The following is a 17,438-nucleotide window of genomic DNA, read 5'->3' on the forward strand; positions in this document are numbered from 1 at the left end:
ATACTATATGACTTTTTTGGAGACTAGTAGAGCAAAAGCAAATAGTAGTAATGAAACAAAAAAAAAAAAAAGGCAAATCATATACTAATAATAAATTAATAACTTGGAGGGTGTCCGGGGACCGGTACATTAGATAAGTCAATATGGACCCGTACCTACGGGTGTCAAATGGGCGGGTTGGGTTGAAATTGGCCTAATTAAAATGGATTGAGGTGATAAATGAATTGGGCTAACATTGACCCGAAAGTTACTTGGGCTGAAATGAGCTAAAAATGGGTTGGGTAATGACCCGCCTAACTTGACCCAATTTTTTTGAAGGGTCTATTTTCTAGAAATACATTTTCTAGAAATACATTTTTCATGAAAAATATTTTTGCGGATATTTCGAAAATATTTTTGAGGAAAACATTTTCCGTGGTAAATATTTTCGAGCAAAATATTTTTCGTAAAAAGTATTTCCCTTCATATCAAACACACCACAAACTTTTAAGATACATGATACAAAAAAAGTGTATACATAAAAAAAAAATAGAGTAAACTCAAGCAATAAACTCAAATTTAAGTAAATCTTAAAAACGGGCTAAATTGGGCTATGTTGAGTTGGGCTAAAATCAGCCTAATGTGAAATTATCTTAAGCCCAACCCATAAAATTTTGGGTGGGTTGGGCGGACAATCACCTTTTGGGCCAAATTTGACACCCCTACCTGTACATGTCCAAATTTGTTGTAATCATTTTTTTTTTGTTTTGGCTGTAGCGTTTAAAAGTTTTTTTATTACATTTGGGGAAGTGGAAGGAGAAGGAGAAATTGGGGAGGAGATTATGATGTGGAGATTAGAAACCTCACCAACAAGGTGAATGTTGAGGTAGCGAATCAACTAAGCTACTATATCACAAAGAGAAAAACAGATTTTTAATTTGGTGTGACCTGAAATTCCAAAAGCTATTTTTCCAAAATTTATATTTCATTTACGGAAAACAACAACATACATAATGTAAATCTACATGTGGGTTTGGGGATAATAGAGTGTATGCCTTACACTTACTTCATGGAGTAGAGAGGTTGTTTTCGAAAGACCCTCGACTCAAATAACTTATATCAAATTAATTAGACAAGTGCAATACAAAAATAAAGAGGACATAAGCATTGCATAGCATTTAGAAGAAAGAAAAAAAAGGGAAGGGGTACTAAAAGGCTCATGTAGTAATAGGAATAGAAGAATAAGGACTACCAGAATAAGGCTACTACTACTTGTATCAAAAGAATAAAAAGTAGAATGCACCAAATTACAACCAAACATATCTCGTAGGAAAGCGAGACAACGTTCAACTATTATATATATTTAAGTTTAATATGTGCTTTTGATCAATTATTATATACATTTAAGTTAAATATGTACTTTTTATCTCTCCTCTTATAAATTTTATTAATTTAATAGAATTTTAACTCTTAACCAATTTGACTATTCAGGTGTTAATATTAAAGTAGTATTACTTTCGTCATAGCCATGCCTATACGGTTTTGTGTATGTTCTTCAAATTTCTTTTAAAAAAACTCTAATTTTGTAAAATTTTCAGATGGAAATCAATTTTTAAAAGGAACACCCACAAATTTTCAGAAAAGAAAAACAACAAAAATCTAATAACATTCTTTTCAATTATATTGTTTTTTCTCAAGAAAGCATCTATAAATATTTCTCCAAACAGAAAGAGAAAAAAGATTTGCAAACTCCAACCGTAACGCCCCTCCAAAGGCAACCGTCAGTAGTAGGTTCCTAAGTAGAAAAAAAAAATGTTTAGTTGGAGCTGTCAGCTTCCGTTTCTAGTCTCGAAGGTGATCCTTAAAATGAGAATATTTTTTCTTTTTCACTAAAATTAGAATATATTACTCCTTGTGTCCCCACTTATACAATAATATGTATTTGTACGAATTTTGAAGTCAAATATGTTTACCCCTTTAGTTCACTTTTTATTTACCCACTGTACAAAAGATAAATTTGCATTTTCACTTGCATATATAATTTATTTATTTTAGACCCTTAATATTACCCATTAATTCTCCAAATCATTTTCAAAGACTTTTTGAAATACTACTGTCATGAATATTATAATAAAATACATATTTTATTTATTATTTTCTTAAAAGAAAAAAACTCTATTATGGACAAGTAAAGGTTAACGGAGGGAGTGATTTTGATCGTGAATTCGAACATGAAATTCTAATATTTTTTAAAATAAAATTTAAATATTTAAAATTACGTAAAAAGTATATAACTCATAAACCAAAACAACAACAACATACCTAGTGTATTCTCAAAAAGTGGGGCCTGAGGGGTCGTTTGGTGCATGGTATAAGCTGGGATATTCCAGCACTAATTTTTTTATCATGTTTGGTAGAAAGTATAAATTTATAAATTTATACCTTCTACAAACAAAGTATAAAATTTAGCACAATCTTAAGGATGGGATATCCCACCTTATCCCACTTACCTTGAGATTATTTTATCCTATTTCTCAAATGGGATAAATTAGCCCGAGATTATAATCCTGGTATTATAATCTCAGGATAATTTAGTTCGTGTACCAAACGACCCCTAAGAATATATAAATCATAATAATTGACAATTCAATTATTTTAAAAATATATGAGAACTTTGCAATAAATTTTATTTTATTTGATTTTCGAAATTCGAATGTGCCACATAAATTCGGATAAGTAAATTACAAACAGGAAAAAACTGTAATGCCCACGTGACACGCATAGGATACAAACGCGCAAGATGCGGATGACTCGTCGCCAATGTATGGTCCCCCAACCCGTGCCCTGCTCTTCTAATGTTGCTTCCACAGCCACGTTGCACTATTGGTCGAAGAACTATACTTATAAAGCAAAAACTAGTTATACCAGGCATGTGCTTAGCCCGAATCCAAACTCAAGATATAAAAGTAGTAATATTTTAATTAAAAAGGTTTAATTTGTATCATATTTTTTTACTGCATAATTAATAGAATTCGGTGGCATGTTAAATATGTATTGTGGATACGTCTTTTTAAGTATTAAAGTTTCTTAATCACTTAATTAGATAATTTTTAAACAAAAAATTATTTATGAGGAAGGAAGTTTAGCAGGAGAATTATGAAATATCAAAGAGATGCAAGCGACTCGACATTTTGTAAAGTAAGCTGATCTAAATTCTATTAAATAATTACGACTTGGTGAAAATCATAAATTGAAATTTTTTGACATTTTTATGAATTTATGAGTATATGATTTCCTTATTTATAGATAGAAATAGATTTTTTTTCGTATTTATTAAGTTTTAGTTTCACTCGTGATATTTCATGCTGCCAGAGTTTATGTTAGTTAAATGTGGTGATTTAAACTTAGTTTTAGACTAAATTAGGAAAAAACTAAATTTGCTAAATGAACCTCAAGAATGAATTTAATTCTTCATATATATTTTCTGCTCAAAAATATCAGTCATCGGTTAAAATTGTAATTTATAGTACTTTTTGTATAGTTTTTAAATATCTTGATTTTGATTTAAAATATTTAATTAATCTAATTTAATTTAGCTTTAAAGTTTAGTCAAAGTAACTCTGGGAAAATGGAAAGTCCCTCATAAATTGAAATGAAGAGAGAGTCATCAGTAAGATCTAATAATATTCCCGTTAGAAACAAAAATTTAGCTCCACGGTTGCCTAAATTTTACCGAAATGTTTAATGACAAATAATGTAAAGGTAGCGAAGATATAAAGCATATATTGAGCATTTTAGAAAAATATTTCGTAATTGATTTAGAAAAAAATAATTTTTAAATCTATTGGACTTACTTAGCGAAAATATATTGAAAATCTTTAGCACAATTAATATATCATATATTCGAAATGTTAATCTAATACTCCATTCGGTTCATATAATATGACATTTTTAGTTCGGACACACCCCTTAGATAATTAATTATCCTAGAAAGATGGAAAGTGTTTTTATAAATTATGCTTAATTATAAAGTACCAATTTAATATAATTTGGTAGTTATGTAAAAATGCATTTATCTAATTTAAATAAGGATAATTTAAAAAAGAAAAAAGAAAAAAAGCTACTCCATTAATATCTTCTGTGTTTTGAGATAATATATAAATTAAGAATATCATAATATGAATTACTCCCTTAATATATTCTGCGTTTTGAACTAAATATATAAATTAAGAATTAAGAATATCATAATATGAATTAAAGAGAGTAAGGAGCTAAAACAAATTGACAAAATATTGCTGGGTCCACGTCAAATGGGCCGAAAAAACAATTGAATGTTAAAACTTGAAAGTGGGACAGGCCCCCACCGAAAAAAGAAAAGAAAGTGGGACATGCAAGGAAAAGGCAGCAACAGCCATGTGTAAATAGCAACCAATCAAAAGTTTAGTTTTACAATGTGAGGACGACAAAAGATTGAGATTAGCTCTTATATATTAGTTTGCATTATTTTTATGTATATAATATATATATATATATATATATTATGTTCAAAACATGATTGATATAACATTATAATTTGTGCTCAGTATCTAAAACTTTATTATATTAGTGTTTGTTAAGAATACAAAGTCTGCACTTTTTTCTTTTGACATTGTTTATTTTTTTAATATGGGATTTATTTTTTTTATTATTTTTTATATATATTGCTTGATTTTGTCAATATGGGATACTATGTTCAAAACATGATTAATATAACATTGTAGTTTGTGCTCCGTATTTAAAACTTTATTATATTAGTGTTTGCTACAAATACGCATGGTGTTTAATATGGGGCCCACAATTATTTTCACATTTATTGAGTAAGGAAAAAATGAAAAAGTAATTAAATTCTATCTTATTTTAATATATAAGTATGTTACTGTACAATAATTTCATTTGCTCCCACTAATGGATTGATACACACGCGGTAATGAATCCATCATTATTGACTTAATGAGATACTTTGAAAATTACATGAATATTGTTTGATTTTTTAATATGGGGTGCACTTTTTTTTTTTTGACATTTTCAAAACACGATTAATATAGCATTGTAGTTTGTACTCCGTATCTAAAACTTTATTATATTAGTGCTTACTACGAATACGAAGTCTTTTTTGACATTATTTTTTTTTGAATATGGGGTTCAATTTATTTATTTTTGATATTGCTTGGTTTTGTTAATACGGGGTCCACTTTTTTACCGTGAGTTTGGAGATGGTGGGTTCCACTTTTTTTTTTTATATATTGCTTGATGTTGTTTAGTATGGGGTCAATATATATGGGGCCCACATTTTTTTTTTTACAATTTTGTTTTTTTATGGGCCTGTTTAATATGAGGCCCAATTTTATTTTTTATTTTTTTATATATACTATGTTCAAAACATGATTGATATAATATTGTAATTTGTGCTCCGTATCTAAAACTTTATTATATTAGTGTTTGCTAAGAATACAAAGTCTGCACTTTTTTTTTTGACATAGTTTATTTTTTTAATATGGGATTCATTTTTTTTTTTATATATTGCTTGATTTTGTCAATATGAGATACTATGTTCAAAACACGATTAATATAACATTGTAGTTTGTGCTCCGTATTTAAAACTTTATTATATTAGTGTTTGCTATGAATACGCATCGTGTTTAATATGGGGCCCACATTTTTTTTTAACATTGTTTGTTTTTTAAATATAAGATTCACTTTTTTTTTTCAATATTGCTTGATTTTGTTAATATGGGATCCACTTTTTTTTTCCCGTGAGTTTGGATGTGGTGGGTTCCACTTTTTTTTTTAATACTGAATGTTGTTTAATATGGGGCCCATAATTTTTTTTTACAATTTTTTTTAATACTGGATGTTGAATATGGGACCCACAATTTTTTTTTTGTAGGGCCTGTTTTTTTTTTTTACAATTTTTTTTTTGGAGGGTCCACACACGGACGACGAAAGAAGCACCAACCGGTGCTTCTAATATAGTAGAAACTAGATGGCCCGAGCCCGTGCAAGGCACGGGCGAATGATGTTATATAAAAGTGGTTCGACTTTCGAAAGGTACTTCCTTATTTGTTTAACAGGAGTTTAACCAACAAAAAGGAACCAGTACTATCAAGTTAAATATGTTTTATATAAAGATAATATGCTTCATCTTGTGCGGAACAAAGTTACACTATTACATTGCCAAGTTTGTTAGAAAGAGAGAAGCTGTGAAATTTTTGATGTTCTTTGTGTAAGGGACTACAATCTAGATTCAAGTAGCTGTAGTTGGCTGTAGACTTTTCTTGAAAAGCACATATACGTCCAAGCATAGAATTGCAATGATCTCCATCAATCAATTTTCCTGCATCCATAAAAAAAATGCTCCAATGATCAATGAAGCAGTCACTGCTGACATTAGTAAAGCCTATGTAGTAAGCCTCAAACACACAAGTGGGTCTACCATTGTTTGAGTTTATGGGTAAAACTCCAAGGGAGATTGTTTATGTTACTGGTGCAGCCGGAAAAGGAGATAAAACATCTGTGTGAGGTTAAGTTTCAACATGTGAAGAGGGAGGGAAATAGTCTAGCAGATTATAGTGTAAATCAAGTCATTTTGTTGGGATCAGTAGAATATAGCAATACACAGATCTTCCTTCTCAAGATAGAAGGCTGTTGAACCTGGACAAATAGTATTATTCAAATATTAGATCAAGAATTTTGAAGATAGGATGATCAGAGGTAATGCAACTGCAGCTGGAGCGTGGATAATTCTTATAATTTTACAGCATCAGCAACATCAGGTAGCATGGATGGAGATGTTGTACGCAGGAAATACAGCATCAGGCAAATATTAGTACAAGCTTTGAAAGATGCAACAAGCACAACAGTCCTATTTCCTTACCTTTTTGGACCTTTGTATTTTGCTATTTTTGTTTTTCCTTTATTTTTGCCTACTTTGGCTTTTCTGGATCTTTGTAGTTTTACTTTTATTTGATGATTAATAAAACAAATAAATAGGCATGTCCTATTGATATATTTGATTAAAAAAAAAAAGTCTTGCTTGTTTTCACTATATGCTATTTTGAAGCAAAGAAGTCAGTGGAAAGTTTTTTACTAAAATGTATGCCACCTTGGAGGTAACACATTACTTCAATAGTAGAAATCACTAAATTTTGAGCTCGAAAATGGGATAGCATAATACCTCAACATCAAGCTATGAGGTTGCTTTTCTATTGTCGTTTGTTGACGTGCTTGTGAAACCAGTACGTATTCATCAATTTCTTTCCAAGTCTTGATAGCTGGAGTCAACCCAAAAAAGATACAAATAGATTCTAAGTGACATGAAAAATTTGTACAGGAAGTGTGAAGTACAAATATAGCACGCTTGTTAGATCATCACTCATGCAGAATCAGATTAACTATGACATAGAGTAGCAAGAACTGTGGCGATTTCAGTACAGAAAATTAGTTTTGAATAATATTTGCTTCTTCTCTGACAAACAACATCAAATAGAACTTAGTTGGGTAGACGTGCCTTCAAAATCCTCATTAAGTAGTTGCAACACTGATTGGAAATAAAGTAAATTCAAAAAGTACAAATCAGATTTGATCAAAGAAAAATGCGGCTGACTGTGGATCTTGATTGACTTCCTAATGCAAAACATGCCAAGGGACACTCTATGAGACACAGTTAAAACAATCATTTAGAAAACAACATAAACTCAAAGTAAGTAGTCACCTACTTAGAAAATAAACCTTTGAAAACCTTTGGAAGAAATTATATGTAAATAAACCTTTGTTCTTCTTTTTTTCCCAATAATAGGCCCATTATGTAGATTATATTGCCAAGTACTGGCTTACCTAGAATTCCTGTGAAAACCAAGCAAAAATGATGGACCTCAGAGAGTCTTCCCAGTCAGCCAAAAGTAATTCAATCCTTAAGGTGCAGCATAGGAGAGAGCAACTCATGCATGTCAAAGTATCGTTTGAGATTGGTCCCTACTTCAACAAAAGTATATGAAATTACAGATATGGACATGGCTGGTGGGGCTTAATTTTCAGTCACCCGTAAGCCTTTTATTTGTCATGAGTTGATACTCCAAATGATCTACTTTCAAGTTTGCTCATCGGCGAACTAAACACACTGAACATAGAATTGGACATATAGGAAATCAAATGCTTAAAGGAAAAAAAGAGCAAAAAGTGTCATATAAAAATATGGAACTTTTTTTAGGAGAATTACATGTGCACTTTTCAACCATGCATCAACTTTCCTGGAAGTATCATGTATTTAAGAAAAATGTTATCAAGAAATAAGCCTTGAAGCATCTAGTACTATGATGTTTCAGATTTTAAAATATATAAAACAACAACCCAGTGAAATCCCACAACGTGGGGTCTGGGGAGGGTAGAGTGTACGCAGACCTTACTCCTACCAAGGTAGGATGGCTGTTTCCGAGAGACCCTCGACTCAATAAAAACATAAAAAGAGGTCAGATACGGCTAAGAGATTCAAAGCGATATGGAAATGAAGTAACGCAAGCGACACAGATAACATAGAATAATCAAAGCACAGGAAATAACAGATAATAGCATAATAGCATAAATTAGAGCACAAGAAATTATACTACGATAATGCGACTATTAATAAGGCAGGGTAATGAGACTATCTACTAGCCTTCTACCCTAATATGGGTCCTCCAAACCCTCCTATCTAAGGTCATGTCCTCGGTAAGCTGTAACTGCGCCATGTCGTGTCTAATTACCTCTCCCCAATACTTCTTTGGCCTACCCCTACCTCGTCTGAAACCATCCATGGCCAACCTCTCACACCTCCGCACTGGGGCATCCGTGTCTCTCCTCTTCACATGCCCAAACCATCTCAATCTCGCTTCTCGCATCTTGTCTTCCACCGAGGCCACTCCCACCTTGTCCCGAATATCCTCATTCCTAATCCTGTCACTCCTGGTGTGGCCACACATCCATCTCAACATTCTCATCTCATTAAAATATATAAAAGAACTTTTAAAATGTATATTCATCCAAACTCTTTCTTAATGTGAAAGATCTTAAAAGGAAAGACACAATAGAAAGATTAGCAACCTAAAGGAGGAAAGTACCACAAACATAAAGTTCCTCCGGTGGAAATTCATAAATTATTCTTTAGGCCAACTTCCCCTTTTAACAGCTTGTTTAGAGGGCAGATGATGGCAAAAGCACATCCATAATTGTCATCATTGCCAAAACCCTCAGGGGTTGGCCTGGTGGCAATTGACTTGAGCCTTGGGGTGCTCCCTTTCAAGGTCTCAAGTTCGAAACCCGCTAGGTGGAAATAATTTCTGAGGCTCATCGGACTGGGGAAACCCTGAATTACCCGTGGTGCAATTGCGGGAAACTCCTTGCCGAGGGCCTGTGCACCCCCGGGATTAGTCGGGGCTGTGAAGTCATAGCTATCAACATTCTGCCCAATAAGGTGCTTAGCAGGACTATATTTGTGAATGCTTGTAGTAGGTAAAATTTGTTATGTAGTTTAACCATCACAAAAGTTCAGCAAGCAGTAGGCATTCTTCACCTTATGGGGCTTTGGATGCATCTAACTGAACTAATAGGATTTGTGGAAATTATGTAGGTTCTCCACTGGCTTACCACATATAAGTGTCTCACATAAAATTTTGAATAAAGAAGTTCATTTCAAGATATCACAATAGTGGTTTCCTTCCAACTGAATTAAAATACGATCTGGTTCATATATCTCACATCTTTTTTTCCTTAATTGAGTAGATATTATGTCAAAGGTTTAATTAGTAACTATTAACTAATGCCACAATAAAGAGAACCAGAAATTCTCATGTCTAATGGAATTATTGTTACAGCAGATAGAGGAATATTACGAACACTGCTGCAGTCCATTAATTATTTCCCTTGTGTAGTGAACATTAAATTTATCAAGATGGGCATACTATACCAATATGCAGCTAAAGACTTGGGAAATGGATACACTAACCCAATCTGAAGCTATCATGCAAGGGTTCAATGCATAAATTAAAACTATTGTCTATACCAGTCTGGACTCAATTCCAATATCAACCAATAAAAATAATTAATAAAACACATACATGTTTTTTTGTTATGTTGCTGATACTCCATATTTTTCATAGCCCTTTGCAGGACCAAACTTTGAGCAAACCACCTGAAGGTAAGGTAAATTTGATCTTTCGGTATTATAAATCATAATCTAATTGAAAATCTTTTGATTAAATAGCAAAGTTTTCACCATTTGCGATTGTAGGATCATACAATGTGCAAAAACAAATATGGCTGGCAACTACAAGTAAGGCTTTTTGAGATGCTATTATTTTTCTTGTCCATATTAGAAACCATTAAGAAAGTTGGAAGTATTTTTACCTTCAAACAAGATAAAGCATACCGTGAAACTCTTGTCAATGAAGAGGTCATTAGCCACCACAGCCCTCATGATCCATGTAGTTATCATATTTTGCTGCTTCTTTGAAAGACACTGCAAGTGAAAAAATATATAATCAGATAAGTTCCAACATAAGATGTCCAACAGAGCCACTTGTAAGCAAATGATGCAGTGCCCACCTCCATTGTATCGAGATGAAAAGCAGTCATGTTGTAGAAATTACAGATATGGACATGGCTGGTGGGGCCTAATTTTCAGTCACCTGTAAGCCTTTTATTTGTTCCTGGTAATCCTACTCTTAGAAGCATAGTTTTTTTTTCTCGCTCTAATTTTTCTCTAGTGCAACACATGAGCAAATGCAGCAACAGACAAGGTTGATAGGGGAATTATCGCCATGTGAAATGAAATGAGAGAGTTTTACACCTTGTAATCTTTAGTTGAAAAACTGTCAATACTTGGAAGTTCAGATCAATCTACTACTATATTGCTTTGCAAATTAATATCTATAGACACAATATGTATAAGCAACTATATCGGTAAAGAAATCTTAAGTTGGAACAGAGAAAACATTACTGCTGCTGCAGTACTTGATTGGTGCTTCAAAACTGCTGTAGTACAACTTTTGCATGGCAAACAAAGGTTGAGAAGCTAATATTAATCCTTCAAGATTGTAAAACACAAAAATTTAGGTTTTGTAGTGTCTGAATTATAAAAGTTACAAAATCACAACTTTAAGTCGTGAAGCAGGAGTAGGCAAAATAAATGCATAATAAAGAAAGAGAAAATCATTTGTTCAAAGTAGAGACTTACATTGGAATTTCATAGAGGACGAATTCACAGATTAAATCCCTAAAGAAATAGGGAACATCGCCCCTCTTTGATCTCAGATAGCACAGTTGTTTGAAGCTCCTCTCTCTAACACAGTCATTGCTTTAGTTGGAGACAGAAAGATAGTAATATATGGAAATAAATAAATAGAGTCAAAGAAATAGAAATGTATACCTTAGACAAAAAGTGAAAAGCAAACTTCAAAAGAGAATTGATTTCTGTACAAAAGAACTGTTTAAGAATGAATAAATTTTAGTTGTGGTTGATGTTAAAAATTTGTAAAAAGAAAATTGTGGAACATTTAAGTAATGGAATAGGGTAAATAGGTTTTGATATAAATTACCTTTGTTCCGCAAAACGCAAAAGTGATTGCAAAAAGAGGTTATCCTGCAAATGTGTTTACCAGAAAGAATGAAAGAGGGTATCAAGATATAATATCAATATATTCATACAAGGAATAAGAAAGAGAATTTTGTGGTGACCTTTATTTCTTTTTTACTGGAGTTGTTGGCTCCAGTTTTTGTTTCAGCTTGAGCGAGTGACGTCGCTCGGTTGGTACTTCTGTTTCTTCATCAAAAGAAACTAAATGTTTCTTTTTCCTTTTGTTGCCTTCTTCAATATCAATTTTTGGTGATTCAGGGAGAGAATGTACGATTTTTCCTTTTTCAGTGCAAGACAAAATGTACAATTTTCCAGATGTTGCTTGAGAAGTTGCTTGAGAAGTGCGGGAGAATGATTTTTTCACTTGAATTATGTAAAAGTTCTGATTTAGCTTGCTCTGAATATTCTGCATTGGTAGCAACTCATCCTGGGGAGAAATATATTTTAGCTTTTTGTTTGATCAATTGAAATGTGAGATTGTGTAAATTATTCAGTTAGAATGCTCACCTCATTTGAAGCAAGGTCGTAAATCTCATCTGTGGTAAGGGATAATAATTTTTCTGCTTCTTTGTCCATAATTATGCCAATTATTGATCCAGAAGCATCTTGGAGATTTACATCAAATCTGCACCTGCAAGTGTGTATGTCCAAAAGATAATATTTTTTTTTATAAGAATAGAAGGATTGTGGTAAATATTGTGTTTGGATGTATGTGTAAACTTAGAGATAAAAATACCTGGGAATTAACATATTTCGTTGCTTACAAATCATACACAGAAACTTTCTTTTTATTAAACTTCTAACTTCTTGTTTGCAGCTGGGACATAGTAAAACATAGCAACTTTTGAGTTTATCTGGAAGTGATACTTTTGCCTCAATGGAGAAGGAATGCCCCTGCATTAAAAGGAAATGAGACTACTTATTATAAGGATAAGTATGGGCAGAAATTATGAATTATGTTAATAGAAATTATACTAACGTCCTGTTGTGATTGAACATTTGCAATTGGGACTATTTGTTCATCTACTGAAACACTGATAAGAGATCCAGATTCAGATGTGCTCCTCAGACTGAAAGAAGCAAGCATTTCTCTGTTTTCTGTGACCCTATTCGAGGAAAAAATTAAAACACTTTAGGATAACAATAATTAGGAAGAATCAAGCACAATATAGATTAGAGTGATGTGGTACCATGTCTGCAATTGTAGGCATTGGGTATAAGGGGGATCAATTTGTATTGTGGTGTTAAATTTTGTTGTCAACGATGTACCTACATTAACAAAGTACAAAGTAATATACCTAAATTAATTGCAATAATATTTTTTATTTATGAAATACAAACTTACGTTACTAATTTAGCTTACCATTGTACTTGGATACCCCAATACGCCTGACAAAGATAATAGGGCGTTTTTGGAATTGGTCAAGGAGTTTCCTGCCTTCGTCCTCAATAAAAGTGTCTTCCCATAGTGTGAAGGTCAAGGCTTGTTTGCTGGTTACATAAAAAAAGGAAAATATGTCGTATATTTTTAATTGCAAAACAATAAGGATTTTGAAAAATTTACAAATGCACTTACTCAGTATCAATGAGAATGACTTCTTGCAATCTTTTCTGGACTTTTGCAACAAACCTTGGCAGGAAGCAGCGGACAACAATTGCGAGTATATCTATTGGCAAAACAATTTGTATTTAATAGATGAATGTGTTAAAAGTTAAATTGAAAAGAAGTAATATGACCATACTAAATTCTACGTCCTTAAGCTGCTCTTTGGTAGACTGGGAGGCTTGATTGTTGATGTCTTCAAATGATGTAAGATTCAGCTTTGTGGGTGGTGGCAATTCATCCTCATCTGGATCATATTTTTCAATTGGATCAACTATGGTTTTTTTGTCAATAATCCATTCAAATGTATGCAAGGGTCTTTCACATCTCAAATTTGGTACTTGTATGCGCGCACCCGTTATCAAATAGGTGTGGAACAACTTGAATATATCTTGATAAGAGGAGATATCATCACCGTAAATAATAGCTTTTATTTGGTCTTCCTGTGAATGATTCATAAAAAAATAACGAAACAGATATACGCAGGCAATATAAGTAATTGATTCGAAAATGTTATACATACATAGACATAAATAATTGATTTTGCTAGAAAAAGGAAGTACTTGTTCATCCTGAAAGATCATGTTCAAATATTTTATCTTTCGGTCAGAACCTTCTCCTGGTTTGGATATATCCACAACTTGCACTTTACAGGTCCAGTCTGGTATTTCAGGAGTGATTGCATATATGCCAAGTCGCTCTGTCATTTTATATCTCCTGAAAAATAATTAAAGTGGGCTAAAAGTTGGCGAAGTATACCTCATCCACAAAATTCTCAGAATGGTTAAAAGATACCTACTTTACAGCCAAATAAGGCAAAACCATAAGAGTTAGACATACCATTGGCACAACATAATTATTGGCTAGGAAAACTAAACTCATCTTTTCATCATTTTTTATCAGTTTATATATTGATGTAATTAATACAAACAGTAGGCTTTATATGTCTTATATTTTGCGAAATTCTCCAAATGATCAATTGACACAGACAGTTCTGATAAAAAGAACTCACTTGTGTTGATGGAATACATTGATGATATCTATGGTTACTCCATTCTCCATATATGTTTGTAAGTTTGGTAGATAATTTTACAGGATCACCAAAGTTATAGTTATGTAGTCACAAAAGGACAACTTGACCAGCCAACATAGTGAAAAATGGCAGAACATCAAAGAAAAAAAATCGCAGCTTCATATTCATTAATTATCCAATATCATGAATGTAGTTATCTATTTTCAAACATTCAAGTAAAATCTGATATACTAACAAGAAATTATTAGAAATTAACAAACCTACAGATACCACCTCTTATTATATTACCAATAACTGGGGGTGCAATAAACGAAGAAAGATGGAGAAAAACTTACACCAAAACTAAAAAATCCAGCACATATTATTGACGTATTGGAACCAAGATAGAGAAAAACAGCTCTGTAACATAGAAATTTCGAATATGAATAAACCTAATTTTCAATGTTGAACACATCTTGTGGAGTAAAGATCCAACAGTCCATGTTCTCTATCTTGGATAAATTTAGATGAGGAGAACTCCTTGACACATACAACACATGTTTCTGTTTTTGAAGCTGCAACGACAGGAATGAAACTATTTCTTTTCTGGTCAAAGTCGATAAGTGTACTCAGAGACACATAGAACGTACTTTCAACAATTTTCTTAGTACCAGTAATGCCTATTTACATTCAAAGTAATAACAACATTCATTTTAAGAAGTTTCATACACTTCATTAAATCCACAGTAGACAAAACAACTATAATCAACACTTTTAAAGTGTCAAAACATAAAAAGGTTAACATCTAGACAAATATGCTTTTAATTTACATACTTGAGACTGAATCTATTTCTAACAATCTACACAAAATCGAATCTAAAGCAAGATAGAGCAACTGATTTCTCAATTGATATCAACAGAAAAGCTAACTGATTTCCACCTAAATTTTTGTGGGGAAAAAAAAATGGAAACGCTAGAAGGAGGGGTCGAAGCTCAAGAAGAAGAAGAAAGGAAGCAATGAAAATTCTAACAACAGGAATGAATTTAACCCATAAATTGGAAAACTTAGAGGAAAAAATTAGGGCAAGAGCGAGAAGCATACCCATAAATTGGAAATTTAGAAGAAAAAATTAGGGCAAGAGCGACAAGCATACCTAAAATTGTAAGGACAGATTGTTACAGATATCAGCACAAATTGAAGATGAAGATGAAGCAAGATAGTTGGACAGGCTGTTATTTCTTTTTTCTGATCGTTCCAACAAGATAAACATGGTTCATTCCAAGAAGATCATTTGAAGAAGTGTGTAGATGTGAAACAAATGTTTGATTTGAATTAGCCATAAAAAAATTTGTATTATTGACGTATATGCCCTTCTTGTTCTCACTGATGAAGAAGAAGAAATGGAAAAATTGATAATGAATAGCCCTTCTTGTTCTCATAGATGAAGAAGAAGAAATGGAAAAATGCTGAAAGCGCTACAGCACGTGTCAGTGAGAAAGAAAAAAAGGGGCTGAACTCAAAATACCAAATGCCCCCAATAGATGGTATTATTTCGAGAGTACCCTTCGTCGCACCTATAGACTCACTCTTATTATATAGTTAAAAAATTAAATAAATATAGATATTGATTTTTTTTTTAAAATTATTCTGCTATGATGTGATGCAGTCTAGACCTGTCAAATCGGTCAAGAGGACCCACAGTCTGATCTATTTAACCATTGTAAAATTATTTGGTAATCAATTTAAGCCTTGTTTGTTTGCATTTAATGTAGTTCAGCATCTCAATAGTTATGGCCTTAGGTCAGTAAATGCATTTTTACAATAAAATTTAAGTACATATTTAATTTGGAGAGATCTTAATCATTAAGGCCTCATTTATTTTTAATATGATTAAGGCATCTGAATCACATTTTTACATTAAGATTTAAGTATTTATTTAATTTGGAGAGATTCTAATCATTAAGGCCTCATTTGTTTTCAATATGATTAAGACGTCTGAATATGAATGCATATTTTTACATTAAGATTTAAGTACTTATTTAACTTGGAGAGATCCTAATCATTAAGGTCTCGTTTGTTTTCAATATGATTAAGACGTCTGAATCTGAATACATATCTGAATGATTAAGATGTTTCCTCAAAATCTGAACATTGAATGATTAAGATTGTTTATTTTTCTAGCATCTACATATGCATACGACAACAACAACATACCTAGTGAAATCCCACAGTGTGGGGTCTGGAAGGATAAAGTGTACGCAAACCTTACCCCTACCTCGGAAGATAGGGAGACTGTTTCCGAAAGACCCACGGCTCAAGAGAAAACATGACAAGAAAGGTCAGAAAAGCACAAGCAGTTCAAAGCAATATGAAAATGAAACTAACGAAAGCGAAAAAGCCATGATAAAGCAGTCTGAAAAAAAAACAGTAGCTACCACAGATAAATAAGATAATCGAAGTACAAGAAACAACATATAGTAGCAAGAATCAAAGGACAATAAACTATAGATCAAAATTTCCACTACTAGTATGAAGGGATACGCGGGACTACCTACTAGCCTTCTACCCTAATTTGAGTCCTCCATAACCTCTCATCTAAGGTCATGTCCTCGGTAAGTTAAAACTGCGCCATGTCCTGTCTAAGTACCTCTCTCCAATACTTGTTCGGCCTACCTCTACCTCTTCTGAAACCGTTTATACCAACCTCTCACACCTCCACACTGGGGCATCTGTGTCTCTCCTCTTCACATGCCCAAACCATCTCAGCCTCGCTTCTCGCATCTTGTCCTCCATTGATGCCACTCCCACCTTATCCGGATATCTTCATTTCTAATCCTATCTCATCTGGTGTGCCCACACACCATTTCCAAAACTTTCATCTTTTAGACGTGAGAGTTCTTGACTGCCCAACACTTCGCCCCATACAACAAAGTCGGTCTGGCTACTACTTTGTAGAACTTGCCTTAAGTCTTGGTGGCACCTTCTTATCACACAACACTCCTGAAGCGAGCCTCCATTTCATCCACCATGCACCAATACGATATGTGACATCATCGTCAATATCCGCATTCCTTGTATAATAGACCCAAGATACTTGAAGCTTCCTTTCTTTTGGATGGCCTGCGTACCAAGCCTCACTTCCACGCCAGCCTCATGTGTCACGTCACTGAACTTGCACTCCAAGTACTCTGTATTGGTC

At 32.9% G+C, this 17,438-nt stretch overlaps 1 protein-coding gene across 21 annotated transcripts; it reads right to left on the reverse strand.

The window, feature by feature from the left end:
- Positions 1 to 6,118: 6,118 nt before the first annotated feature.
- Positions 6,119 to 15,715, reverse strand: LOC132626468 (uncharacterized). 21 transcript variants are annotated; one of them, XM_060341371.1, is made up of 19 exons: positions 14,691 to 15,148; positions 13,790 to 13,943; positions 13,582 to 13,669; positions 13,366 to 13,473; positions 13,200 to 13,290; positions 12,987 to 13,114; positions 12,814 to 12,892; positions 12,603 to 12,729; positions 12,360 to 12,517; positions 12,131 to 12,254; positions 11,725 to 12,050; positions 11,586 to 11,629; positions 11,417 to 11,473; positions 11,225 to 11,329; positions 10,988 to 11,074; positions 10,396 to 10,507; positions 7,852 to 7,989; positions 7,193 to 7,289; positions 6,119 to 6,352 (listed from the first exon to the last, which is right to left on the reverse strand). In XM_060341371.1, exons 1-11 carry the CDS (start codon positions 14,711 to 14,713, stop codon positions 11,727 to 11,729), a joined length of 1,404 nt encoding a protein of 467 aa, XP_060197354.1. In that variant the 5' UTR covers positions 14,714 to 15,148; the 3' UTR covers positions 6,119 to 6,352; positions 7,193 to 7,289; positions 7,852 to 7,989; positions 10,396 to 10,507; positions 10,988 to 11,074; positions 11,225 to 11,329; positions 11,417 to 11,473; positions 11,586 to 11,629; positions 11,725 to 11,726. The 21 variants fall into 21 exon arrangements, with proteins under 21 accessions (XP_060197354.1, XP_060197340.1, XP_060197339.1 ...); XM_060341357.1 differs by adding an exon at positions 10,107 to 10,180 and having other exon boundaries at positions 10,418 to 10,507; positions 13,366 to 13,669; positions 14,691 to 15,137; XM_060341356.1 differs by adding an exon at positions 10,107 to 10,180 and having other exon boundaries at positions 13,366 to 13,669; positions 14,691 to 15,137.
- Between the last annotated feature and the right edge of the window lie 1,723 nt (positions 15,716 to 17,438).

This window comes from Lycium barbarum, chromosome 2 (assembly GCF_019175385.1).
Source record: "Lycium barbarum isolate Lr01 chromosome 2, ASM1917538v2, whole genome shotgun sequence".
Classification (NCBI taxonomy): Eukaryota; Viridiplantae; Streptophyta; class Magnoliopsida; order Solanales; family Solanaceae; genus Lycium; species Lycium barbarum.

What these genes read in the sequence shown, in the direction of transcription:
- LOC132626468 (XM_060341364.1), bottom strand. Translation starts at nt 14,713, where the DNA reads ATGTGTTCAACATTGAAAATTAG. An exon ending in TGATCTTTCAGGATGAACAA is followed by an intron (nt 13,670 to 13,789) that starts GTACTTCCTTTT and finishes AATCATTCACAG; the next exon opens with GAAGACCAAATAAAAGCTAT. An exon ending in TGCCTACAATTGCAGACATG is followed by an intron (nt 12,730 to 12,813) that starts GTACCACATCAC and finishes TTCCTCGAATAG; the next exon opens with GGTCACAGAAAACAGAGAAA.